The sequence below is a fragment of the Poromitra crassiceps genome (assembly GCF_964638095.1).
Source record: "Poromitra crassiceps genome assembly, chromosome: 1".
In the NCBI taxonomy this organism is placed as follows: Eukaryota; Metazoa; Chordata; class Actinopteri; order Beryciformes; family Melamphaidae; genus Poromitra; species Poromitra crassiceps.
In genome coordinates, this window is record NC_139623.1 from 127,065,346 (window position 1) to 127,092,498 (window position 27,153).

At 41.8% G+C, this 27,153-nt stretch overlaps 2 protein-coding genes across 4 annotated transcripts in view; one reads left to right on the plus strand and one right to left on the minus strand.

Annotated features, from left to right (window-relative positions):
* rnf14 (ring finger protein 14) overlaps nt 1–4,469 on the plus strand; it is a 38,518-nt gene extending 34,049 nt beyond the window's left edge. For both annotated transcript variants that reach the window (XM_083643928.1, XM_083643929.1), the window contains 3 exons: nt 322–494; nt 1,676–1,806; nt 2,291–4,469. In XM_083643928.1, the coding sequence (XP_083500054.1) occupies nt 322–494; nt 1,676–1,806; nt 2,291–2,351 (365 nt within the window). In that variant the 3' untranslated portion in view covers nt 2,352–4,469. The remainder of the gene's footprint in view (nt 1–321; nt 495–1,675; nt 1,807–2,290) is intronic.
* Nucleotides 4,470–6,142: 1,673 nt separating this feature from the next.
* aff4 (AF4/FMR2 family, member 4) overlaps nt 6,143–27,153 on the minus strand; it is an 82,467-nt gene continuing 61,456 nt past the window's right edge. For both annotated transcript variants that reach the window (XM_083646906.1, XM_083646905.1), the window contains exons 16-21: nt 23,451–23,587; nt 23,273–23,344; nt 17,964–18,057; nt 17,754–17,797; nt 12,248–12,465; nt 6,143–10,123 (exon numbers count right to left, since the gene is read on the minus strand). In XM_083646906.1, coding sequence (XP_083503032.1) covers nt 9,996–10,123; nt 12,248–12,465; nt 17,754–17,797; nt 17,964–18,057; nt 23,273–23,344; nt 23,451–23,587 — 693 coding nt within the window. In that variant the 3' untranslated portion in view covers nt 6,143–9,995. The remainder of the gene's footprint in view (nt 10,124–12,247; nt 12,466–17,753; nt 17,798–17,963; nt 18,058–23,272; nt 23,345–23,450; nt 23,588–27,153) is intronic.

Genomic DNA, 27,153 nt, shown 5'->3' on the forward strand with positions numbered 1-27,153 from the left:
TATTACGCTGGCTTGACGCTGCCTGGATACTACTCTGCACTGCAGCCCATGAGCGAATGTGAAGGATACAACATACTCTTAAGTCAAACGAGTGTGATTTATTGTGTGACAAGCAAACTTATTTCACCATCGGAGTTTTGCCGACCCCCAAAATAAGCCCCCCCCCCGCCCCCCAACATACAGGCTACTTGACTGTCGTCGACTATATTCACACATGCGAGCGCTCAGGTGTGAAGGGAAATTCCGGGAAATGGCCGATATTGGTAATTTTCCTGTATGCATGTGTGAAAACGGCTCCTGACTGTCTGTCTCATGTCACAGATAAGCTGCGCGGCCTGAGAGATGAATACCTGTCATCCACCACAGAGGGCAAAAAGTTCTTGGAGCAGCGCTTTGGCAAGAGAGTGATCCAGAAAGCAGTGGAAGAATCCTTTAGCAGAGAATGGCTCAATGAGAACTGCAAATGCTGTCCACGTTGTGGTACCAACATACAGGTAGGATGCCCCCCACTGGTAGAAATACAGTATTACAGGTGCTGAACTTTGTCACGGGTGCGTTTTAAACTCAGTCTGTTTTAAATGTAGAATTATTCATTCTCATGTATTCCATTATGCACAGAATGAGAACCTTTAAAGACTTTGAAGGAAATCCTCAGTTGAATACTAAAAAAACTAACCCCAACCTGTTTGACACACAATTTAGGGTGTTTCAAGCTAGCAGTGTTGTGCATGAACGCGCTAATAGAGCGCCGCTCACTGAGCAAGCTCATTATTTTGATGAACGGTGAGCTGAGCGCATCTTTTTGCAAATCCATGAACGTACAGTGAGCGTCGCTAACACAGGCGGGGTGAACGGCACTCTTATCGTTCTTTTTCTTACCTCGATCATTTTCCATTGGCCATTGTGTACATGCGTGTGGTAATTTACATACGAATAAAACCGGTTTGTGAGTCTTCTGGTTTAGTTGCTGTAAGGGGCTGCTGGGACTTGCAGGCTGATGGAACAGTTCTTGGTGATGTCAGCGCTCATCCGAACCGAAATCATCCAATGGGAACTCTCAAATGTGGAGATTTTGCCCAGAATCCTTCAGCAACACTACTCTAAAGCCATATACATTGATTTAAAGCTGAACAAATACATGTGTTTTAGGCTTTAGTTAGCCTTTAAAATAAATAAAAAGAAGGCTGCTGGGGTGGGGGTGGGTTTAAAGACTGGTTTAAGTTACAATTTCTGTTCAAAGAAGAGCCAAATGTATTTATTTTTTCCTAATAAATAATGGGGAGGGGAGGATAATTAGTTGAAAGTTTGGCTAGGGCATAGCATGCCAACATGCTTACTTTCAGTTCTCTTAGGTTCACATTCTTTTGTTGTATGATTCACACCATTTATTTTTGTATTTCATTTCATCTTACTGAATCTAAATGTAACGTTATGTACTAGGCTATTATAATGTGTTTACCTCAGTATATAGATGTATCATGTACTGTAGGTGTGTTATGCTATCAGTATGTCAACATAATATTTTTTCTGTCACTTGACACAGTATGTAATGTCTCCTTAAGGGGAGCAAAACAATACAAATTTGCTCACAAAATATATAGATATATATCAAATTGTTTGCATGACCACTCGCAAATCTGTTTCCTGAGTCTGGTCTCTCTGTCCTTCCCTGTAGAAAGAGGACGGCTGTAACAAGATGACCTGTACCTCCTGTCGGCAGTACTTCTGTTGGCTGTGCCTGGGCCAACTCAGCAAAGTCAACCCCTACAGTCACTTTAACAACCCAAACTCACCCTGTTACAACCAGTGAGGGACTTCTCTATTTTTATTTCTGTCTCTCCCCCACTTCTTTATTTCTTTCTTTCTTTCTTTCTTTCTTTCTTTCTTAGTTTTTTCTTTCTTTCTTTCTTTCTACCATGACTGGTAGTCATAGTATTCCTGTTAGAGGGATGGGATGATGTGTTTATCTCAGGATATGATTTGATAGGCGATATGGGGTTGGCGATTCATTGCAATCACAATACAATACGTAATAAATAAGTTCACTGACTGACTGAAAGTCTGACTCTACAGAAGTATGTTTATTTCTGAGCCACAGATCTTTCTAGCATTCTAGCTTAGTCTTGCGAGAATGTAAACAACAATTTAAAAAAATGCATTACAAATTGCAATTAATGTAATTTCAATGGCGAGTTTATGAAATTGTGATGAGCTTTGATCCCCCCATCCATGACATCACTCTTCCCTCCTGAATGTGTTTTGAAGCTTGTCTTGTTGTTGCCTTTTCCAGACTGTTCCAGGGTGTGGATATTGACGAAGAAGATGCCTTCTGGAGTGATGAAGAGGACTGATACAAGTGCAATACCAATACCTCCCTGCTGTGCGCTCCATTTGAAAGCACTTTATCTCACTTCGACCCCACTTGACCTCTGACACTCACTATGCCTACATTAGCACAAACTGCCAGTGCCATGGTACTGGGCTGAAGTTTGAATACAATCAGGCATTCTCTTGGGTGTAAGACACCTGATGCCTGGGTGTAATATGGTGATATGATATACGGTCATATATGGATATACAGTGTTCAAGCTGACAGGAATGCAGGAATGGAGTGAAACGGCAGGGGGAAATTAAATATATATTTTTTCTCTCAGAGAGAAATTCAGCCGTGGGTGTAGTTTTCCGTATTTTAATGGGAATTCCACCAAAACCCCAAATTCTTCTTATTTGATGTTCTATAACAATTAAAATGTTGCAATCATGGGAAAATGATTCTTTGACAGAACAACAATAAGGTCAATTTTGGTGGAATTCCTCTTGCATACTTTTTTGTTTTATTAATTATTTGGATCATGATGTGATGACTGACTGCTGGGAACCGTCGGGGCTTACAGCTGGAAATGGCAGTTTGGTCTGTAACATGGTTTTGGGTTACGGTTCCGTGTATGTTCATCAGAGCGGGGGCAAATATGCAGTAACAAGTTTGTGTTTTTGGTATGTTTTGTAAACTCAAGGTGCTTACTATCCAATTAACTAGCAACTGGCCCTTCTAGGAGCCTCTCCAGACATGGAAAACGAGTGACATTGAATCTCCCCTTATCATTTGATGCTAAACAACTCAACTACAGAAGCTGGCCAGTCATCTCTCCCATGTCAACAAAATGATTCGGCTAATGCAAACCGTTTTCTAGCAAACTCCATGATGTTTCATAGTCTATAATACACCACTAAACCATCGTAGGCAAACCTGGAGATGGCATTGGCGTTTTTCCCCACTGCACACAACCATAATGCTAAAACTGAGGTTTGTCCAAATCATGACAAGTTGGTTCCAGCCTCTCAGACTACAGGGCAACAACGCTGATGCCTACAGTACCTGAGGTTTACACAATACCCCATTCTCTCACAGTCTAAGATCATTTGCAGATGTATATCAAGGTATAATATTCAGGCTTTCAGCTACTGAGCCCAGCAGCTGAATTTAGTCGAATTTTGGATATACTTGGACATACATTTTAGAACTTCCTTTTGTCCAGATGAAGGGATTTACAGAAAATGGTGTTTCACGTCGTCAGGTGCAAAAAGTCAAGGAGAGAGGAAATGAAATTGTTAAGACTGGTTTCATTTGGTTCAGATATGTTTGTGGAGAGAGATGGTAAGAATAGATCATTTAAATGTTGGTTACCGTAACGTTGGGTCCTTTGCTGTATTGGCATTGTGGTTAGGGTGTGTGATGGGGTTAGTTACTTTTTTCAAAGTAAAGTAATTCAGGGAGTGAATGAGGAATGAAATCCTCACTTGGCAAACAGCCAATCTTTTAGAATGATTCATTTATATCGCAGATTTTCTGCTACTCCTCCTCAATGAGTATCAGTTTGATTTTGTATTGCCAAATACTTTTCATGTAAGGCCATACAAATATGAGAGGATGTCGATTTTTCCAGGTGCACAAACAAAATAGTTCTTGTAAGAATGTAATTTATTTTTCCAGTTTATCAGAAATGAGATTAATGCTAAAGCATGCAGACTCTGAAATTGAGCCTGCATGTATCATGTTTTGTTTCTTTAGATATTTGATTTTATTATTTGAGTATTAAGATAAACGCAGGATACAATAATATAGCAGTACAGATAATACAAAAACAGACAACTGACATAAACAGAAATCATGTATTTAATGTTTTGTAAAGAATTCCTTTTCAGCACTGAATGTTCCTTTCTACCAGTCTGGACAGCTTGAAAATGTATGGCAAATATGGATAAAACAAAAACAAAAACTTGTTCAGTTGTGATTCACATTTTCACATTTTATGTAGGTGCAGACCCACTGTCACTTCATATCCTGTGATATTTAATGTGAACCTTGTTATACGAAATGGAAAACCATAACATTATGTTACCTGGGCTGAATACAGGATATTGCGAAAGCATTCAATATACTGTCCTTCAAATTAAATTGCACCAGTTCATATTTTGTGTCTTTCATTACTGGGAACATATTTGTTCCAAAATACATTTTAATTGAGACTGGTTAGTTTGTTTTTAACATCTGTCTAAATTGCTTTGGATTTGGATATTTGCTCTATTATTTTTATTATTATTATTTTATTTTTGTTATGCATTTTATTTTCTTCCCTTTATTTAAATTTTTAGCTGACCTGTGATAGGGAGGGAGGGATTGAATATTGGCCAATTTGCTACAAGTGTTAATGATTTCAGAGATGGTGCATCAAAAACCAGCATTCAGAAAAACGAAATTATAGTTGCAAGTTTTACACATTGACAGCAGTGTCAGTATATCTGTGATATCACTTTTGTTCCCACCTTGTGGAGGTGGAAAGGTAAGGCAGACAACATGAGAAACATTTTCCGGGCCTGAAGATTGACGCTAGTGTGGGGATGATAATATGGTCTGCTGAAGACAGTTGCTCGGTGGAGGAGGGATAGGTCAAGACGTAGACAGGTAGTCTGTGGAAGAATACCTGTATTCCCTGCTGCCACAGGGGTTTGAGCATCATCTCCACACACTAACTTCTCCTGTTTACATTATTGTATTTGGTAAAGCTAGCTTGAACAATATACACTACTGCTGCCATTACTAATAATAGTGCCAACACTGATAATGATAAGTCAATAGGACTACAGTATTTGTCAGTACATGACAAATGGATGGGATGACAGACAGTGGCTTTGCAGCCCATGACCACATGGTGGTAATTCAGGCCTTGGGAACTAATGCACTAAGCCTGCTGACAGCAACCACAACTGTAGTACTGAATACTGATACATCTCACTATGTTCTCGTTAGGGATGCACCGATATGAAAATTTTGGCCGATGCCGATAACCGATATTAACATTGCTGTTATGGCCGATAACCGATATTTACCGATGTCGATATGATCTGTATAAAACCACATTTTTATGATCATCACATTTTGTACATACTGAAAAACACATGTTAACACTGAATTTGAAAAAGTTATGCATTTCTTTATTTGCAAAGCCTTTGGAAAAGCCCATAAATCATAGATTTACTGCATTATTTCATATCAATGTGAAGAATTTGGCTGATAATGATAACCGATATTAACATTGCAACATCTGACCGATACCGATATGACCGATATGTTAAAAAATCGGCCGATACTGGCCGATACCGATATGATTGCCGATATATCGTGCATCCCTAGTTCTCGTTCATTTAGACATAATGGGAAATCTGATCTATTCCTAAAAAGTATACATGAATTTTGGAAGAAAAACAAATCATTACGTTATGGTTTAGTCATTCTTAAAACATGTATGGAGAATCCAGTCACTTACCGTTAAGTTATAAATGTTAGCATTTTCGGAATTGATTTCTCATCTTGAAAAGAAGGAAACTTTGTTTCACCTTGTTTACACCACCTTCAAATGAAAAGCCCCAAAAAGACAAAGACCTTCAAAATAAAAGCCCAAAACACACATCGACCTTCAAAATAAAAGCCCAACAACACAACACAACTGTATTCTAAGATTACTTGTAAAAATCCAATAAAAAAGAAAAATAAGAAAGAAAATAAAAGCCCAAAACACACACACAGGCTGGAGGCCTGAAAATATAGTTTCACCAAATACTAAAATAAAGACAGCACTGCTCCTTTAAACATAACCATATATACTTTATTCTCAATACGGCAAAATACAAAGAATATTCAGGACAGACTCCCATTAGTAACAATTAATACTCACTTCACAAGAATGTTTTTAAATTACATGATAACCTAAGTTTGAAGACCAAACTCAATGAGTACCTTTACTTAATCATATTGCATCCATCATATATAGCATCTCTATTATCAGTTCTCTTAAAACTAACCCAATTTAGACTATTGTACTTAGTGTATGCTGCTGGCCTCACATTCGGAGACGACTTTTAGAAAAAGACGCGGTACAACATACTGTATAAACTCCTACAACTGTTTTTGACGGAAATACCTCTGTTTTAAAAGACATCTCGGACCAATTGTTCAAAAGGGACAAATAGTAAATACGTCTTTCTCGTGATGAAGAGACAGATGGGATTTCACATAATTGACTGTACACACCTTGCTCCACGCATCCATCATCCATCCATCCATCCATCCATCCGTCCCATGAGCTCAACAATATACATTTCATGAATTTACACGTCTCCATATTACATACAGAGAAGACAAAATATTCGCACTTGGTTGTACAGACTTGATGATTATGTGGCGACCGTGATATTGACATACGGTGAAGCAGAAGACAAAGCGTACGAGCACGGTAACAAAATGATTGCTAAAACAATTTGATACACAGTGTTAAAGAGACTAGGGCGTCATCTGTAACAGCTTGGAAGAAGAGAACACAAAAGCTCACAGAGAGGGAGGAAAAAATGTGCATAAAGTATCTCACAAATGTATTTACATCATTTTTAAATTTCAATAAAAATGTCAAACTGTAGTAGAAATTCACCCTTAAAGAAATGTTCTATTTACAATTTGTACATTTGTCTTTAAATAGAAACATGCAAGTGTTAACATCTTTCTACTGAATGTAAAAAAAAAAAAAAAATCTTACCCTGGATTCTTTCAAGTTAGAATTAATATTAATTACTACTTACAATGAAATATCATCTTGAACAACCCCAATACATTAACATCTTCCTATTTCATAAAATGATATTCCATAAAAAGGCAAAATGGGGGGGGGGGGGGGGGTTTAGCAAAGGGGCAGAAAAATAAATAAATGTGAGTAGCAAACTGTTAAAAATTACCCTAATGCTAAATTTGTACATTTGACTATTAGATAGTGTAGGGAACACGAGGTGCGTGTACCAGTGTATGAAGACATTGAGTGGGCTGGCAAAGCCCAGAGGAATTCCTATGAGAAAAGTGGCCTCCAGCTTTAAGTACAAAATGGCTCAAGCCACCGGTGTTTGGTTATAAAACAGACCTATACAGTATATACATAATACATATATACTAAACCAGTACACAAAATTGCAAAAGCTAAAGGCATTGTACACTTGAGTCAGACAGGTTTCTTTCTGATGGGAAAAAAGTGTGTTTGGGAGGGGAGGGAGGGGGGACCCAGAGTAGAAAAAATTAAATATGGATTTTTCAGAAAGTGATTTTTCTTTTTTGTAAAAATCCTGCATAGATCAAAACAATACCGACTCTGACTTTTACACTTTCAAGTGCAAGAGGAAATAAGTTAAGTAACAGTATCCCCTCCTACAAAAAAGGTCAGGGGGCCAATGAGGAAAACATTATAATAGTCAAACCTGGTTAAACAGTAATTCCCCCCCAAAAAGTTAGTTTTAGTTTTGTCTTGTGGTGGTGGGTGGGGGGGTGTAGGACTGTCAGAGAAGTATACTAAACGGACTTTAAAATACTTTCGTGCAATTGTCTTTCTGGCACTCTTTCTATTTGGCAAACCACACTCATCTGCAACCAAAGTCAAATAAGATTAACCATAAATAGTCTCCACAAATAAACCCATTACAGCCCAGACCTGGGTCTAATTTTTCCAGCATGAATTTGTAGGGAGTGGGCTAAATAAAAGAGACAGTCCTTCATGTCGCTGACCATCAGCCAAACTCATTTGCTCAATGTTTACTTCTTGGTTCAAAAGCACTGGCGTCCATATATGCCTGGATGACAAACCAATAATTGAAAAACTCTGGACAGCCAGCATGCAGTGTTACTCTGTTGTCTCTCCCTGCCTGCTGTACCATATAAATACAGACAACTAGCTGATGCATTTCTTACATACTTTTTTGTAATACAGGTATTGACTACACTAGGTAGAGAATCAATGAGCTACTTTGTTTTGTTTTTTTACATTTATATAGGAACAATTAACATACAAATACTTTGCATCTCATAACCCCTGCTCAACCCTGCTTTAAAATGTATGCATTTGAAAAGTTATATCTTCTGCCAGAAAAGAAGAACTGCTTGGTAGATAAATAAAATCTATATTGGCCTTTTTTCTAACCGCTTATTTGGAATACATAATCATAGATTTAAAATTCTTTGTTCTATAAATGCAACACTGCTAATCTGCATCACTGATGAGTTTGCTACTCTACAGAACATAATATTTACCTTTTATTTTTCTTTCCATTCAGATAAATTTGCTTTTGTAGGGGCCTGCCTCCCCTTTTTGTTTTAGGCCCGGTTTACATAAACTGCAATGTAAATAACTGCATTGTACACATGAATACGATTTTCAATACTTAGACACACCCTGCTGTTCCTTAGAAAAATACACTATAAGCAACCCTTGTGCACACACCAAGGACAGATCAATAGAACAATAACACCGTGTTTGGAAGTGAGTAAATGAACAACAATGTCGCTACAGTGTTAACATTTCATAAGAAAGACTCAAATAATCTGGAGCTTCAGAGAAACCGCAAATCTCTTAGAGAATGTAGGTAACAGAATCACATTTCTTTAAAAAAAGTTCATGTTTCTAAAAACAGACACTGCTCAAAATTAACATTGATCATTTTGAGATGTATCAGGTGCGCACAGTAGCACGTCCCACAAGATGATGTAGGCCCGTTCCATCAACCTCTAGTGCCTAGAGACTTTGAAGGAAAGATAGAAAAAGATGGTTTAAGCTAGCTTGCTAAGACTGAGCTAACACCATCTTTGTTGTAATGGTACACAAAATATCCAATGTGTATAGAATAGGGGTTGACTTGGAACCGAAAGACTGCAATATAAACATAATTGTTGCCAGCTTGCATTAGCTATTCCAGAATGATGTTAAAATGCATAAAATGACGTGTGTAGCCATAACAAAAAAAGGGGGAAAAGAAAGAGGGGAAAAAAATCATTGACATGATGTATGATGATTGGTTTTCCTGTAGCTCACATACAAGGCACAAAAAAGATAAAGAGAAACCTTCATTTTAAAGCACCTTTGGTGTTTAAGGGAGGTACTTTGGTAAAACAAATGAAAACATAAGTTAAAAAGCCAAAGTAGCCAATAAACCAAACCGCATTTTTAGTGTCTTCATAAATAATTCGCCAAACGCTTCAATGCCAGATAGATAAAAACATGGGCTTCTGTTACAATCCAAAGATATGTGTAAGAAAGAACGCCGGTATATGTAGCATGGAAATGAGCCTTTTTCCCTGTGCTGCAGGCAGGATGCTTCTCCCTGTGGTGCTATAGATGGTGTCAGATGTTCCAAATTGCTCAGTGTTTTTGGCAAGCTGGTGTAGAAAATGGACACAGTGTTGGAGATATGTCTGAGAAGTTTGTCACAAGTGTGTACGTGGAGGTGAAGCGTGTGTGCATACAGTACATACGTGTGTGTGTCTGTGTGTTCTGCAAGTGAGTGCATGCACTTGGGGCATGCACGTGCGTCTCTGAGAGCACATGTTGCTGAATGCAAGTGACTGAGGTGGGGTGTATGTGTGTGTGTGTGTGTGTGTGTGGAAGTAGCCTGTAGGGGGCGACTCCTCGCTAGGGAATAAGCTTAGCATCCAGGCGCAGCCAGTGGAGGCCCTGCCGTGTGAAGCGCACCAGTTCTGTCATGCTGCTGGTGTTGAAAATCAGAGGTCCCATCACCTTGTCCAGCTCCAAAAAGAATTCTGGGAAAACAAAGAGGCACATGGGGGGAGGGGCATCAGGGTCAGCTGTTCAAGCACCATTCACCGAGTGCCATGGGTCAAAATAAAAGGTACAATAAGAATGTTTTAGCTGCGACTAGCAGCTCTATAGGTCGCTCTGTTGGTTGGCCGTTCCACCAAAAGTTCACCATGCTTTAGCGGGCACAGTTTTCGCCCTAGGGGGGCAGAAATTTGGTGTGGAGGTCAAGTGTGTGTGTGTGTGTGTGTGTGTGTGTGTGTGTGTGTGTGTGTGTGTGTGTGTGTGTGTGTTAGAGCTTGGATCGGACGCAAAAATACAAGACCGACCCGACCCGAGCCCGTTCTGTCTGAGCCCAGCTCGGCCCATCCCATTGGCTGCATTTATGGGCCCGAGACAGACATTTTCTTACTAACTTGGCTGTTTATCTAAAAACTATATCCATGTTGTCTGTTCAGTCTTATGAATACATAAGGTTTTAAGGTTACAATGTTACAACAATCTGATTATCACACCAAATATTACCCCAATTATATATAAAAAAATTATTATATCTGACCACGAGCCCAACCCGGTCCGGGCCCGAGGAATAGAGAGGAAATTCCGGCCTGACCCGACCCAGGTCTTAGGTCTTGGGTTCGGGCAGAGAATCTAAAGGCGCTGGCAGGGTTCTGCGCACCCTCGACTTGGAGCCTTGCCGCCGACTAACGGCAATAGCGAGACTGTGCATACTCGAACGTAACTCGGCGCGTTGGCTGCGGTACATGTCCAAAACGTTATCGTGTCGTTTACCAAGAACTTGCAATCATGTTGGTGGGGGGACATTTTATTGTCCCTCCATTTCAAAACTCATTCCGGCGAGCCTGCAGAAGGCTTTGCTAGATGAGGGACAAGCACTGTTAAATGAGGAAATGGCATTTCCTCATTCCTCACAACAAGGAGTTGACGCCGCAGAGTCACATTTTCGAGGAGCTGCACGCCCCCTCCGCCGAGCTGCGCCGATAGGACGCCCAGCTGTGGTGACCCCCTCGGCGCAGTCAGCGCCGGCGATTTTGCTCAAGCATAATTTGCACTTAACCTGTAGTGTGTGTGTGTGTGTGTTCATGCCAATTGGCTAAAAGGGGGCGGTGGCAGAGGCAGAGAAGGGTGGGCTGCCCCTGCCATCCTACTTTTTCAGAAATTTGCATATGAGGTCGCAGCTATTATTGTGAATTCACTGCTTTAATGTCCCATAGCTCAAAAGAACTAGAATAGATCTGTAGGGGATTGCCAGGTGCTGAGATTTCTGGCGTTAAGAGAGTTATGAGAAAGCAGTATTACAATTAGAGTATTTTGGATTGTGGTATTTTATCTCTGTTGTAATTAGCTAGCTTAATCATCTCTATTGTGGAAATATGACTTGTTGCAATTCCTTGGTCATGGACAGAGACTGAGAAAAGTCAGATTACGTAATGCTCCTTAACTGTAACGCAAAAGTTAATACTACTAAAAATAATTGAAATGTGATACTTCATTGTTGTCCGTAGGCGAGTCCACTTTTCCCCTTACCCTCCTTCACAACAGGGTCAAAGCAGATAGTATCCCTCCCTACTCAATACATCACCCTGCTGCCAAATTTAAAACAGAGCATTGATTTGTGTCAAAATATGGTTTCTCTGTTTTAACATTACTAGTTAATATGTAACTGCACAGGGCGATTCCAAGGTTCAAGCACTGTGTGGGAATGCCTATGACTGTCACATGGTTGTTTAAATATTTTTGAAAAGCCATCACGGTAGATGTTGATGGTCCAAGAAGAATATTAATTGTAGAGCAAAGATTAGCATTGGCTTTTCAACTTTGACCTTTAACAGCTACAAGATCAACTAGTGTCATATTGTATGTGAGGATGGGAGCTCCTGTACACCATCATGTTGCCAAGTTTCACATCTCTAACAGGTTAGTACCTCCTGAGAAACTGAGAAAAGCTTTTGTAAATAAAAAATATTCTTATTGAACCCTACAGAAAGGGGATGCATCGTGGTTCATTTTCTGGTAACCTGTTACCTGACCCAAACACACGTTTTTCTTTAGCTGAAAACAGAGTGCTCTACACTCCACACACATTGTTTCCACTATGTCTTGTTTACCTTTCTGCTCCTTGGCTAGCTGCTCAGCCTGGTCCCAGACCTCAGTGGCATACAGGAAGTTGGAGGTGACCTGGACGTAGCTGGCAGCCATCTGGTGGATACGCTGGGGTATGGTCACAGACGAGCTGCCGCTGCTGCTGCTGCTGCCTGACGAGTAGCCTCCGGCCGTGCCCGGCGACAGCTTGGGAGACACTGGAGAGGGCATGCCGGCTGCCTTACTGCGTTAACAAATAGAAATAAACATGGCGGGGTCATGAGAGCGGCTTATGATGGATTATTAAACAGATTATTTTTTAGAGATCCATACATCTAGCTGGCTGAGTCAAGTTCAAAGCCAGATAAAAACACAACTGACCGCATGACAGTCAATTTAAATATGTAAAGTCATTACTCATCATGCCAGTACTTATGTGTTGCTTAGCTTTGCATTGTGCCTAACGACGGCTCTTACCTGTTCTAAAATCATTGTAAAACATGGCCTCTAGTGGCTTAAGTTTACAAACTTGGTTGTACAGGTTTCCTACACATTTTCCATTTAAGAATTTGATACTAGACCCAGACTCATTTCTTGACAAGATTTACAATTTGGCTCAGTGTTTAAAGACATGCTGATAATTCACCCTTCGCTAAGTCCCGCCCCCCTTGGTTACTGTTGCTATGGAAGGCAAGCCACACGTAAAAATGCCGTTAACTATATGAGTGAGAGACATTCCCAAGTAAATAACGGCCAATTTCTGGAGTAACAGCTCCCAAATATCGGACAGAAGTAGACAGAAAGGACTGGAGTACAATATGCTTGTGAGAGCTAGTACATTCACAATATCATTGTTGGCTAGTAGGGGTGGGAATCACGGATGCCCCACGATCCGATATTATCACGATACTTACTGTAAGTCATGATCCGATAGTATTACGATATTGCGATATGCTAGTATTGCGATATATTGAGTATTGCGATATATTGTGATTTATTACCTTTTTTCAACTGCAAATGATGTCCCAAAGGTAAAAACTTCGACAACATCTGTTTCATCTCTTTGTCAACATCTGTTTTATCTCATCAGATAAAGCTTCCAGTCTGTTCATTTCACTTCAATCATTTTTATTGGAGCAAATTGGGATTGTCAAGCAGACAGACTGAGCAACACTGTCATAAATGTTGCATGCTCTTGACATTTTGTATAATACAATATCGCGATACTTGGCATTCGATACGATACTACATATTGCCCACAAAATATCACGATACTATGCTCTATCGATTTTTTCCCCCACCCCTATTGGCTAGTACTGTGAATGAAGCGATCATTAAACTTGAAGGAAAAGCTCACGGGTCCCAATGCAAGATAACTACAAGATACAGGATGTTTATTGTCACTCTCGATGTACAAGTAGGCTACACACACGTGTGAAATTCTTGAGCTGTGTTGTGTTCCATTACATATCGTCATCATCATCGTCATCATCTGATTCATCCGTAGCCAGACATATTGTTGTGTGTCAAGTGTCATACGGGGGAAATTATCTGATGAACTGATCTTTGCAGCTCTGTGTTGATTAGCTAATGTTTCTGTGGCATTTTGATTAACGTTATGATTTAATTCCTTTTGGAACAAATGCTGGTTTAACAGATGACATCTAACTGAAGCATAGCATAGCATTTACTGCGCAGCCTGGCTATAACTAACGTTAGTCCGGCTGCCTGCTCTCTTTTTTATCCTTACAACAGCTCACATTTATGAGGAGAGGAGCTTTGTGAACAATATCCCCACAGTCAAATCACTTCACTGAAATATCATATAAAAACTCTCCTCATGCTTTAGCCCCAAATAAAACCTCCAGTGTCTGTTTGTGTGACTCTTGTGTGACTCCAGTGGCTAACAGCTAACTCATCGATCTCAATCAAAAATTGACTTAATTTTCTCGAACAAACCTAGAAGTGTTACTAAAATACACAACCTGTTAACAGGAATCTCGGACCATAATGCGATTTTCTTTTCCAGAAAACTTAATAAATCCCGCTTCCAAAACCCATTCTCTAGTACTTCTGATAACCGTACAAACACTTTGACTGTCCCTAAAAACGAAGAACAAAATCTGGCAAGAGCTCTAAAAGATATTGAGTGGGATAATCTCACCACGTGTGATGATGCAGACATCAGTAGTGATATGTTTCACTCTAGGTTGAAGGATGTAATCCTCAGTTTCTCCAGACGAGGGAGCCACAGGAGGAGGAAATCCACCTCCCTCCCCTGGCTCAACTCGTCGTGTTTGAAACTGATGAAAGTCAGGGACTTGTTGCTTAAAAAGTCAATTACAACTGGGCTAGGTACTGACCGACAATTGTTTGTTTCAGCTCGAAATAAGGTGATTGCTGAATTAAGGAAGGCTAAAGCCAACTTTTTTATCACTGTTATGGAAAGTGCAAGGGGGAACAGCAAAAAAATCTGGCAAAATATTAATAAACTGACAGGTAAACAACTGAAACAGGACACTAAAGCTATGGAATTAAAGGTCGACAACCGGCTGGTGAGCAACCCTGTCACCTTGGCAGAAAAACTCAACACCTTCTTTATAAAATCTATTGATGACATCTCGAAACAGTTTAGCGTATCCACATGCCCTGTAAATATGGTGAATAACCCTACAGTCAATGGAGTACCAATTTTCACCATCCAGGAAATTTCTGTACCTGAGGTCATTGATATAATTAGTGCTCTGAACAGCTCTAAGGCTAAAGATGTTTATGGTCTTAACACCAGCTTCTTGAAGTTAAATAAAGAGACATTAGCGCCACCTATTATGCACTTAGTTAATTTATCCATCAAGCACTCAACCGTCCCAAAGGCATGGAAACTGGCCTCAGTTACCCCAATCTACAAAGCTGGTGATAAATCTGACATGAACAACTTTAGACCCATCAGTATTTTACCAATAATTTCTAAAATCATTGAAAAATGGGTTGCTAAACAACTTATAGAATTTCTTGAGACGAGCCAGACCCCCTTGCACCCCATGCAGTTTGGTTTTCGTCCACATCACTCAACTGACTCTGCTTTGGTCCTGCTCTTGGAGAAAATAAAAGGCTCCTTGGACAGGGATGGTTGTGTGGGAGCTGTGTTCCTCGACCTTAAGAGGGCGTTTGACACCGTCAACCACAGTGTGCTCCTCTCTAAATTGTCCAGCTTCAATTTTTCTGTTGCGGCCATTAAATGGGTTGAATCATATCTGTCTCACCGGGAGCAGTGCACTGTGGTTGGCGGTGTCAGCTCCCCTTACCTGAGCTGTCCAGTAGGGGTCCCCCAAGGGTCAATTTTGGGGCCAATTTTCTTTTCTTTGTACATTAATGATCTTCCTGATTACTGTTTTAATGTAGATGTCCAGCTTTATGCTGACGACACAGTTATCTTCACAAGGGCTAAAAACCCAGGGGAGGCGGCACGTGTCTTATCTTCAGCTCTCTCTCATATCCAGGCATGGCTAACTAAATCTTGTCTCATGCTGAATGCAAAAAAAACAGTTTGCATGTTCTTTTCTAAAAGAAACATTGCACCTGCGCGCTCCAATGTCTTCTTGGGGTCAGAGGAATTATCTGTGGTTAACGAGTTTAAATACTTAGGCGTGATGTTGGATTCCAACCTAACGTTCAGCAACCACATCAAAATGATCTCCAAAAAAATTAAATTCCACTTGTATAACTTCAGACAAATAAGGAGCTGTCTGTCCACAGACGCTGCGTTTTTATTTTTACACTCGATGATCCTCTCGCATCTGAATTATTGTATAAATAGCTGGTCGTTGACAGGAGTAACTACTCTCAAACCAGCCGAATTACTTTATAAAAAAGCCCTGAAAATACTAGATAAAAAACCCTTTTCTCATCACCACTGTCATGTCATACGTAAATATGACATGCTAAGTTTTGAGAACTTTAGAAATTTCACCTCTGCCTGTTTAATATACAAAGTTCTACATGGACTGGCGCCGCCTCCTCTAGCTGACTTCATCAAATATCGTTCGACCGCCAACTCGACCCGTGTCACTCGGGCCATTACAAACAAGGTCTGTGAGGTCCCCTTTAGAAAAACTTGCTTTAGCCAGAGGACCTTATCCTACATGGGAAGCACCCTCTGGAATAATCTACCTCTCTTTATTAGAGAATGCCCTAGTCTCGCCACCTTTAAAGGCCAATTGAAATTGTGGCTCAGATCAAACCAACAATGTGATCATTTTTAGCATATTGTCTGTCATGTTTTGCTGCATGCTCTGTGTGTTTTACTCACCTTGTGTTTTACTAACCTTTTATACTATTCATTTTTTGTATTATTAAAAAAAAAAAAAAAAAAATCTTTTCAAGATTGCATCAACCTGCCATGGGACTACAGGTGGAAACTAGCCCTTGGGCTAAAACCTGGCATATTTACTGTACGGCTGTACTGTCCATTAATGTGCAATGTCCCATCTTCTAAATAAATGAATCTGAATCTGAATCTGTTAGCTGATGGGGGTTCTAACGGTAAACACATTTCCTGGCATACACAGGCATTGGACAAGCTGGTAAGTTCTGAAAAATATGTCTATTGCATTATTCCAGCTAACGTTATCTTTAAAGTTATGCCGACCGTGAAAGATTAGCGCTTGCAAGCTAACAGACTGTTTTACTGCATTAGACATTGCTATGAACAGGCGTTTAGCTTGAACATGCCGTTAGCTTGCACCCGTTAAAACCGATTATGTTAGCTGGAGTAATAAAACACATATTTTCTGAACTTATTACCACTTCAGTCCTACGGAGTTGCAAGTCCCATATATGCACAACTCTTCGGCATTGTTCCTTCTGACAGAATAGTTACAGACTAGTGCTTCTGTTCTGACTAATAGCTTGCCCGAACCGCCCTGCCTAGCAACAGTTGCTAACGTAGGATTGGACAGTGGCCGTTCTAGGGCGGGGCTTAGCGAAGGGTGAATTGCTGGCCAATATGGCTGTAAACTAAACCATACTAGCATAACTCTTCTTCACAAGTACAATATAGGAACAATATTTGAAATCAGAGCAAATCAACAATTACAAGAACTGTGCATGGGTATTGGTATTGAGCAACCAACCCAAACTTTCAAATTAATTAACTTTTTTTTTTAACTTTTTTTTAAGACGCAGTGCACACTGTGCGTGTGAGTGAGCAGAATTTTGTCCGGCCGCAGCTGTGCAGTTTTACGTGCGATCGGGCTGAAACTTTCAGGGGTTGGAAAGAGCACCCTGGGTGACCTGACAGAGCCGGATTTTTTAATTAGGTCAGATGAATTGCCCTAAGGCTGATTGCTCTCATATGATGTCATCAGTGATGATGTTGTCAGTGAGCTGCGTATGCAAGCTGCATGGCCAGCTCGGCCGGATCTGGACGAATCAGAAAAATGACCCAAATTGAGATGAAAAAAGTGGGATGCGCCAAAAAGCACCATGTTTGCATCCTTGCTTCAAACTGGAAAGGAAAAAAAAATGACTTACTTTCCCATTCCAGGAGAGGGAGCCTGCGTGTTACTCAGAGAGTTCTGCGAAACAAAACAGGGGGAAAAATGTCATGTATGCATGGAGGACAAAAGTTACATTTTGTTATGTAATGACAGTCCTGGAAGTTAGTGTTTCTTATGTTTTGAAGGTATGACAACCAGAAGCTGATTTTAACTTCTCTTAGAAAACAATGATTAAAAAAAGTACCTTTAAATGTTCAGTGAGCGTTTTGGAGTATTTTAGTGCACTCTCTTTCCTCAGCTTGAACAACCGTAGGTAGAGGAGGGACTGGCATCGTAGGCTGGAGAGAGAAATGAGTCAGAAGAAATGCAGAAATACTCAGTGAGAATTTGCAAAGGAGAGCACACTGGCCAGGAAGATGTGAACTGCTTCAATGCAGAACTCTTCCAGCCAACGGCTGTGTCTGTTCCTAAAGCCCTATTCGCCCGGGACTAGTATTACCTGGGGACCTCATGTGATTTAGAAATCACCCCCCGACGTCTGTGTTTCTGGGGATGCATTCACACGGGATAAGCAAAGTCTGTGTTTTACTCAAATTTACTGACATCCCCGTGGTTTGATTTGCAGGCTCCAGCTGGCTGGATAAAGTAAGCAGTAGAATCATTTGGACTTCCGATCAGAATTTTTCAAAATAAAAGCTTTTGTACAAACTTGATAAAATACACAACATACCATACCACCATGTACCATTGGAAAATGTTATATTGCATTTAGTTACATATCCATTGATATTGTAGTGCTGAATAATTCTTGTACTAAAACTACATTAACTGGGGCGGCTACCATATTTCGCCAAACACAGAGGTCCCTCTGATAATATTAGTCCCGTGTGAATCGGCATCTCTGTGATTTGGGGTCATACTTTAGTTTTAGTTTTGTCTTCGGTGCCATTTTCTGTCTCTTTTGCGGTCGAGAATCATGGAGGGTGCGTTGGCAATTGTAAATGAAAGTTTTAGTGGCACTGTCCGCACATCCCCCCACAATGTTCCTGGTTATCTTCCCATTGTGCCTCATGTGAGTGATGTTGTTGTTAATAAAACATTACTTTTTCCATAAAGAACCTATTCCTGTCACCCTGACGGCATGAGCTGGAAGATCTATGTTATCTATGCACACAGCAGCTAGCAGCAGTTTTACTTCCATTCCGGTTTAGTGATTTTGTCTTCAAAATAAGAATATGAGAACAAAAATAAGTACCGGTAGGTAATCTAAGGAAACATAAGAACAATAAGAGGAACCTCAAGTTTAATGTTTGAATGAAAAGAGACCAGCAGAAGAAATACAAAGTAGACAGTCTGTTATTTCTTGAAACAACATTTTTGAAATAGACCTGCTTAATTCTGAGTGATAGGAGCAAGCCTAATGTAGTTTTAGTACAAGAATTCTTCAGCACTACAATATCAATTATGTAACTAAATGCAATATAACCTTTTCCAAGGGTATGTACAATTTGTGAGACATTAGTCCTTGTGTATTTTATCAAGTTTGTACAAAAGCTTTTATTTTGAAAGATTCTGATCAGAAGTCCAAATGATTCTGCTGCTTACTTTATCCAGCCAGCTGGAGGCTGCAACTCTGAACCAGAAACAGACGTCGGGGGTAATTTCTAAATCACATGAGGTCCCCAGATAATACTAGTCCCGTGCGAATAGGGCTTTAGAGTTAGTTTTCTCCCCCTCAGGCTGTGTCTGTTCCTAAGAGTTAGTTTTCTCCCCCTCAGGCTGTGTCTGTTCCTAAGAGCTAGTTTTGTCCCCCTCAGGCTGTGTCTGTTCCTAAGAGTTAGTTTTCTCCCCCTCAGGCTGTGTCTGTTCCTAAGAGCTAGTTTTGTCCCCCTCAGGCTGTGTCTGTTCCTAAGAGCTAGTTTTGTCCCCCTCAGGCTGTGTCTGTTCCTAAGAGCTAGTTTTGTCCCCCTCAGGCTGTGTCTGTTCCTAAGAGCTAGTTTTGTCCCCCTCAGGCTGTGTCTGTTCCTAAGAGCTAGTTTTGTCCCCCTCAGGCTGTGTCTGTTCCTAAGAGCTAGTTTTGTCCCCCTCAGGCTGTGTCTGTTCCTAAGAGCTAGTTTTCTCCCCCTCAGGCTGTGTCTGTTCCTAAGAGCTAGTTTTCTCCCCCTCAGGCTGTGTCTGTTCCTAAGAGCTAGTTTTCTCCCCCTCAGGCTGTGTCTGTTCCTAAGAGCTAGGTTTCTCCCCCTCAGGCTGTGTCTGTTCCTAAGAGCTAGTTTTCTCCCCCTCAGGCTGTGTCTGTTCCTAAGAGTTAGTTTTCTCCCCCTCAGGCTGTGTCTGTTCCTAAGAGTTAGTTTTCTCCCCCTCAGGCTGTGTCTGTTCCTAAGAGCTAGGTTTCTTCCCCTCAGGCTGTGTCTGTTCCTAAGAGTTTGTTTTCTCCCCCTCAGGCTGTGTCTGTTCCTAAGAGTTAGTTTTCTCCCCCTCAGGCTGTGTCTGTTCCTAAGAGTTAGTTTTCTCCCCCTCAGGCTGTCTGTTCCTAAGAGTTAGTTTTCTCCCCCTCAGGCTGTGTCTGTTCCTAAGAGTTAGTTTTCTCCCCCTCAGGCTGTCTGTTCCTAAGAGCTAGGTTTCTCCCCCTCAGGCTGTCTGTTCCTAAGAGTTAGTTTTCTCCCCCTCAGGCTGTGTCTGTTCTAAGCAGGCGTGTAGGCCTGGTCCCCTTTAGTGAAGCCGTTGCATGTTAGATCGCCGCTCTGGCGGCAGGTGCCAGTAAAGGTCACAAGGCCCGCCTCCCCATGTTAGTGGATGGGGAAATGGACAACCGAAATAATCACAGTACACGTCAGATAATTTTTTTCCAAAGGTGGTTTGTATCATTTTAGATAGTTATTATCATGCTAATGCCTGTGCAAGTGGTCATTTTTCTTTTCAGTTTGTTTTTAAGTAGTTATTTGACATATAAAAAGGGATGATTGACAGCTGTGGCAGCCAGTCTCAAGCAGTCATTGGCTGGACAGGCTCTTCACCTTATAGATCTAGTTAACATAAGGCTCTTTCACACACAGATCGCGCAAAATTGCAGTTCAAAAGGCCCGCAAAACCGGCAGCCTCGCCACAGAAATTGCTTTCACACACAGCCAAGCAGCACCGCCACATTCCCGTCCTGGGGTGTGCTTTCAAGTGACACCCACCGCTCCCGGATTGAAAGGCGTTTCAATAATTAAATTAAATAACGTTGTATTACTCGCTTGTACAGCGCAGACAGCTCCCGAACAGAGAGAGAGAGAGAGAGAGAGAAACAACCCGTGTGTGCGTCCGTGTACAGCAGCGGACAGAGAGAGAGAGAGAGGCTGCAGGAGCACCGCAGCAGCTGAGGAACAGAGAGAGAGGGAGAGATGTGTCATTACATTATATCGTAATATTGGCTTGGGGCCTCGCAACGGGCTCGGGCCAATTCCATAACTCATCCGGGCCGGATCGGGCACGGGTCTGCATGTCACGGGCCGGGGAGGGCTCGGCGCAGCTCTCCAAGCGGAGAGCGACAGTCGAGTCTGTCACAGCTCTTGTGTTTCTCGTTCTCTCAATACATGAGTCAAGAGGACTTTGGAGGCGGGCTGAAGCTCAGTGCCCACCCAATAAGAAGCTAGAATCGCTACTGGTATTTTCTGTGCAATTTTTCCATTGGCTGGGTGTGAAAATAAACATATTTTCCTAACTTTTGATTGGGTGGGCAGGACTCATGTCTGGGTGGGCATTGCCCACCTCTGCCCAGCTATAATCGGCCCGAGTATTATTATTATATCCGTTAATTTTACCTACTAATGTCAACATCGTTTGAGCATAAAGCCTAACCTACTTACAGGCACGGAGCATTCCTCCTGGCACATGATTGTATAGGCTACTTTTTTTACTTTCACTGTCTTTCTTGCTGCATGAGGTGATTTCCCCTGTAATTCTTTTATGAAGCATTCGCACCTTTTCCGGCTTGCTGCTCCGACGCTTTCAAGTGGAGGCGGGTTACCTGCTAACCCGGCGCTGTGACTAGGTCGGCTCGCGGGACAAAAGGCGTACAACAATTACCCACCAACGCGCGTTCACGACTTTCACATCGGAGGCGCGGATCCTATTTTCCGTGCATTTTGCGGCTTTCAAGGCCGGTGTGAAAGCGCCTATTGAGAAGACACTGCTTGGTAAAACAAGGAAGACACTGCTTGATCTGTCTACCAGACTGTATATCAATGGACCGCAATAAAAAGGACATTGTTTTGAGAAAGGTGCGCGAGGAAGTAACGTTGGTTGGGGACTGAAGTAGTAAGTTCTGAAAATATGTGTTTTATTAGTTACTCCAGCTACGTTATTGGTTATTTTAATACACAATGGTTTTAACGGATGCAGGCTAGCATTAGCTGCTTGTGTTAACCGGCTGTTTTGCATTATTTGTCGGCTTAATATTACTATAACCTAACAACCGATAACGATAGCTGGAACAATAATAATAGAGACATATTTCAGAACTTACCAGGTTTTCCAACTGCCTGCATAAGCCAGGAAATGTGTTTTATAATGTTAACTCCCGGGTATAACACGGGCCTACACAACCAGCAGCCATTACTACCAGTAATCGCTAACGGGTTAGCCTTAGCTTATACAGACACTGGAGGTTTTATTTTTGGTAGTAAAGCAATAAACGTTTTTATATAGATATCTCAGGGAAGTGCTTTGACTGTGGGGATGTTCGTTCTTCACAAGCTCCTTTTTTAGCTGTTGTACGGATATACAGAGACGAGACCAGGCAGCCTGGCTAACGCACTGGGCTAACGTTACCACTGAGCTATATTAAATAGAACGTTACTTGGCTGCCCTACTCACACTATACCAGTAAACAACGTAGCGTAAAGCGTCAAGGTTAGATTTGTTAAACCAACATTTGCTCCAAAAGGAATTAAATCATAAAGTTCATCAAAATGCCACGAAAACATTAGGCTAATCCACACAGAGCTGCAAACATCCGTTCATCCGATAATTTCCCCCAGTGAGAGGCTGAGAGCAGCCCTGGCTCCTCTTTCGGGCTGCTCTCAGACGCTCTCAGAGCAAGAGCAGCCCGGAGGTCTGACTTGTCTGGCTGATACAGCTCAATCTACGACAACAAAAATCTGATTTTCGTACATGCGTCATTTTGATAAACTGATCTCATAGTGGGAATCTTCCTGGTTACTTTTGGCGAGACAAAAAATATTACAACTTAAAGTGCCATATTTACAGAGCTAGACTGTATATACAAGTAAATACACAACGCACTGTGCGCAAATCTAGAAACAGCAGCTCTACATAAGAAAGTTCAGAAGGGCGGGGACCTCAAAGAGGTTCTAACTCAACGGAGCTAGTGCCCACAATCTGGTTCACTGATCATGCAGGATTTCGGCTTCACTCGACCCTGCTGGGCGGAGATAGCCACGCGCTGTCCATATTTATTTATGTCGATGGTTCTAAGAGCTGAAGGCTAATGTAGGATGATACCTCCTTCACATGAAATGGAAATCACCAGTTGTCAATCAGCGTACTTACCACAGTACAGCTAGCCTCTTATCTGCTGAAGTAGCATCTGGGGCCATGTAGCTTTTTAACTTCATAGTGTACCTGAAAGTGAAGATCAAATGAACATTTAGCTACTTGCAGCACCACCCTTCTATTTAAATTGCAATAATGTAACGTCAAAACAGTTGATCAATGTATTTGTCCTTACTTGATAAGCTCCACAGTTTCGGCGTACATGGGGAAGGGAGACTTGGCCTCTTGGGCACTCTTTTCCAGGGCGTTGCCACATTCAATGAAAGACACCACAGCATCCAGGTAGTACACTGCCTTCTCAAACCGGTCCAACTGTTAACAGTGGAAACAAGAACATGGCACAAATACACAGCGATTGTTAATGGCTCTGTCCTCATTAGGAAGCAATTACTGGCCAAATAATGCACTGCCTTCTCAAACCGTTACAGCAGCCCAGTGGCCAAATGTATAAACCATGTGTACACACCAAAAGTTGGCTGCACCACTTTCCACACAGGTTTCCCAATTTATACAAATCCACAGGCCGTGAGAATGTGCGTCCCGGTACACATCTCTCATACCATGCACCCGTGCCGGTGACCTGACGGAGCCGGACTTTTTAATTAGGCTAATTAGCTAATGATGTGATGTCATCAACAATGATGTCAAAAGTGATGTCATAAGGGCACACACACATGCACACAAGGAGGCATTGTGACAAGACTGATCAGTGATGTGTCTCACACACACACACACACACGGAGGCATTGTCTTCTTCTGTCGTATGTCCTTAGACCTTCAGCTCCGTTGCAGCAAGCCAGTCCAGTGTGTCATTGTCTAGGTCAATTAGCCCACGATCACCATTCGGTGGGCGGTATTTGGGGCAGCTGGTCAGTCATCACATGTTCCACAGTCTGTGATGGGTCCCCACATTTGCAGTGGGCACTGTCTGTGAGACCCCACTTCTGCATTGTTGCAGCGAAACGACCCACACCTGTCCTCAGGCGGTTGAGGGTTGTCCGCTCCTTACGGGGGAGGTGCTGGCCAGGAACATCTGTGGGATCGTTGATGTAGTGGTGAAGCCTGGATGGTTCTGCTGCCTTCCACTGGTCCCTCCAGGCGGAGGCATTGTGACAAGACTGATCAGTGATGTCATAGGAAGGAAGGTCCGCACACACTGATGTCATCAGTGATATCATAATGAGGCACACACACACAAGGAGGCATTGTGACATCAGTGATGCAATAACATTTAGTGAGCAACACTCGATGCCTAGTTTTATACACAGGCCCCAGGACTGGTCAATGTGTATGTGACATTTAATGTGACAAGGTTCTGACCCAGCCTGTTGCAGAACTGAATTATTTGCACCTGACTTGGTGTAGATGACTTTAAAGCTTTTTCTTTCAGTAATAGCCATAATGCAAAATGCCCTCTTTGGAAAAGGGCTAAAGATAGCCATACAATCTCCCATTATTTCAACTCCCTATAAGAGTGGAAATGAGAGGCAGCAGAGTTGGGTATCTGATAATCGTCCAGGTAAATAATTGATAACAGACCTGCAGCAAAATATATCCACCTTCTCACCTTACAGTGACTTAAGGACCTGGGGCCGGTTGCACCAACTGGTCTTAACTATGCCTGGTCGTAACTCCTACGTCGGTCTTAGTTAAGACCATGGATTTACGCCTGTTGCACCAACACGGCTTACTCTGGTCTTAACTACGCTGGTCATAGCAATGCGCGTTCATGTGAATTGTCGGGGAATGCCCTCTGATTGGCCCACATGTGCCTCGCGCCGTCACCCACTACTGTATGTGCGTCACTACACCCTCCCTCCTCCCACCCCCCTCCTGTGGAAGCCCCGGGGGAAAATGGCGGCGGCGATTAGTGTCAGGGAGTCTGAATGAAATTGAATGTAACGTTCCCAATTCTATGTATTAAATTCTAAAAGAATTAACGCCAACATTTGGGAAGGCTAAGCCACACAAGTAGTTAGTTATAATCTAACGTCGTGCTTTCAAAGACGGCGAACTGGCGATGTTACGACGATGACGGTCAAAAAGGTCTCCGCGGAGATCTCTGTTACAGGCAGGCTCTACGCCTCCTCCTGACGAGGCGTAGGAGTTACGCCTGGTCTTAGTGAAAATAAGGCTTAAGTCGTCTTGGTGCAACCGGCGTAGCTGTAGGTCGTAAAGTTACGACCAACTTAGCTTAAGACCAGTGTAAGACCAGTTGGTGCAACCGGCCCCAGGCAGGTAACAAAGGCATTTGTTTTAGTTTAGTTTTCATTTCAGATCATGCTCAAATACACAGATTGCAATGGTGGCACTTGAAAGAAAATTGGAAACTTGACAAACGTTTTGTGTCAGTACGGCACGGTAAAGTCCCTGGTAACAGCAAGTGAAATGAGACAATAGAAATAATCTGGGATTATTATTATTAGTGGCCGGGCCAGCGAAGCGCCAGGCCACTTCTTGTATTTGCCTGTATTATTATTATTCTTCATCCTCCCGGGAAGTTCGACTTCCCATGGATGAAAACTAACCAAATTTTTTTTGCACAAAGGTCCAGTCCCATGCCAAACGTCTTTGACACAAATTTGGGGCCAATAGTCCTAACGGTGGCACTACAGCGACCGTCTAAAGTTTAAAACTTAAAAAATTCATAAAAAATCAGGCGTACGTGCTACGGCTTTGCAACTTTCACCGAAATGTGCGGCTAAATGAGGGGAAACTTTTGTACAATGCAACCTATGGCCAATTATGAAGTTTAAAGACCACAAAACTGCAAAAACTGCAAAAACGATTAAACCCTACTCCTCCCACATTTTTTCTTCAAACGACACCAAACTTCAGTATCTGCATCGTTAGACTGTTCTACACAAAAGTATCAAACCAGATTTTCGATCGGTCAAAAATTGAGCCCACAGTGCATCAAAACGTTGAATTCTGGCCCCGTGTATAGCCTAATTACCTTAATTACCTTTGGCAATTAGGTTGTATTTGTGATGTCATCAGTCAGTCAAGCAATTGTGATGCCATCACTAATGTCACTCGAGCAATTGTGATGTCATAATATTTTTTTTCCCCATTGACTTGCAAGGGGTTTCGAAAAATCTTGTTACATTTGGCAATTAGGTTGTATTTGTGATGTCATCAGTCAGTCAAGCAATTGTGATGCCATCACTTATGTCACTCGAGCAATTGTGATGTCATAATATTTTTTTTCCCCATTGACTTGCATGGGGTTTCGAAAAATTTTGCAGTAAATTAGCTGTAATTCAGAAACCATAACAGCTACAGCTACGAAACTTCGTAGGGAGGTGCACAGAGGGGCCTTATACTATACACGAAAGAAATACACAAATTGAGCAGATGGTGGCGTTATAATAGCCCTCTTTACAGCCTGCGCTCGGCCCCTAAGGAGGATCTGCAGTCCTCTTCGGCCGAGCTCGTGTTGGGCCAGCCACTAAGAGTCCCTGGGGAGCTATTGTGATGTCATGTCATAAGTGACATCACATGTGGTGTGATGTCACTCCTTTGCATCGACTTCCACAGTACGGCAATTGGGTTGTATTTATGATGTCATCAGTCAGTCAAGCAATTGTGAAACCATCACTGATGTCACTCGAGCTATTGTGATGTCATGTCATAAGTGATGTCACAAATCCTTTCTGGTTGACGCTATATAAGTGGGAACAGTATATCTTTCCATGTAAGGTCCCAGTTGAGATGCCTCGCAACAAAAAACGCCATCAGATGATCAAGAAGCTCCATGCTGCAAGGAAATCAGAAAAAGCTGGTGCTAACACTGCAATTGTTGAACAAATCCATATCAACAATTCCCCAGATCGATCAAGACATAATGTTGGTGAAATCCCTGCAACATTATGTCC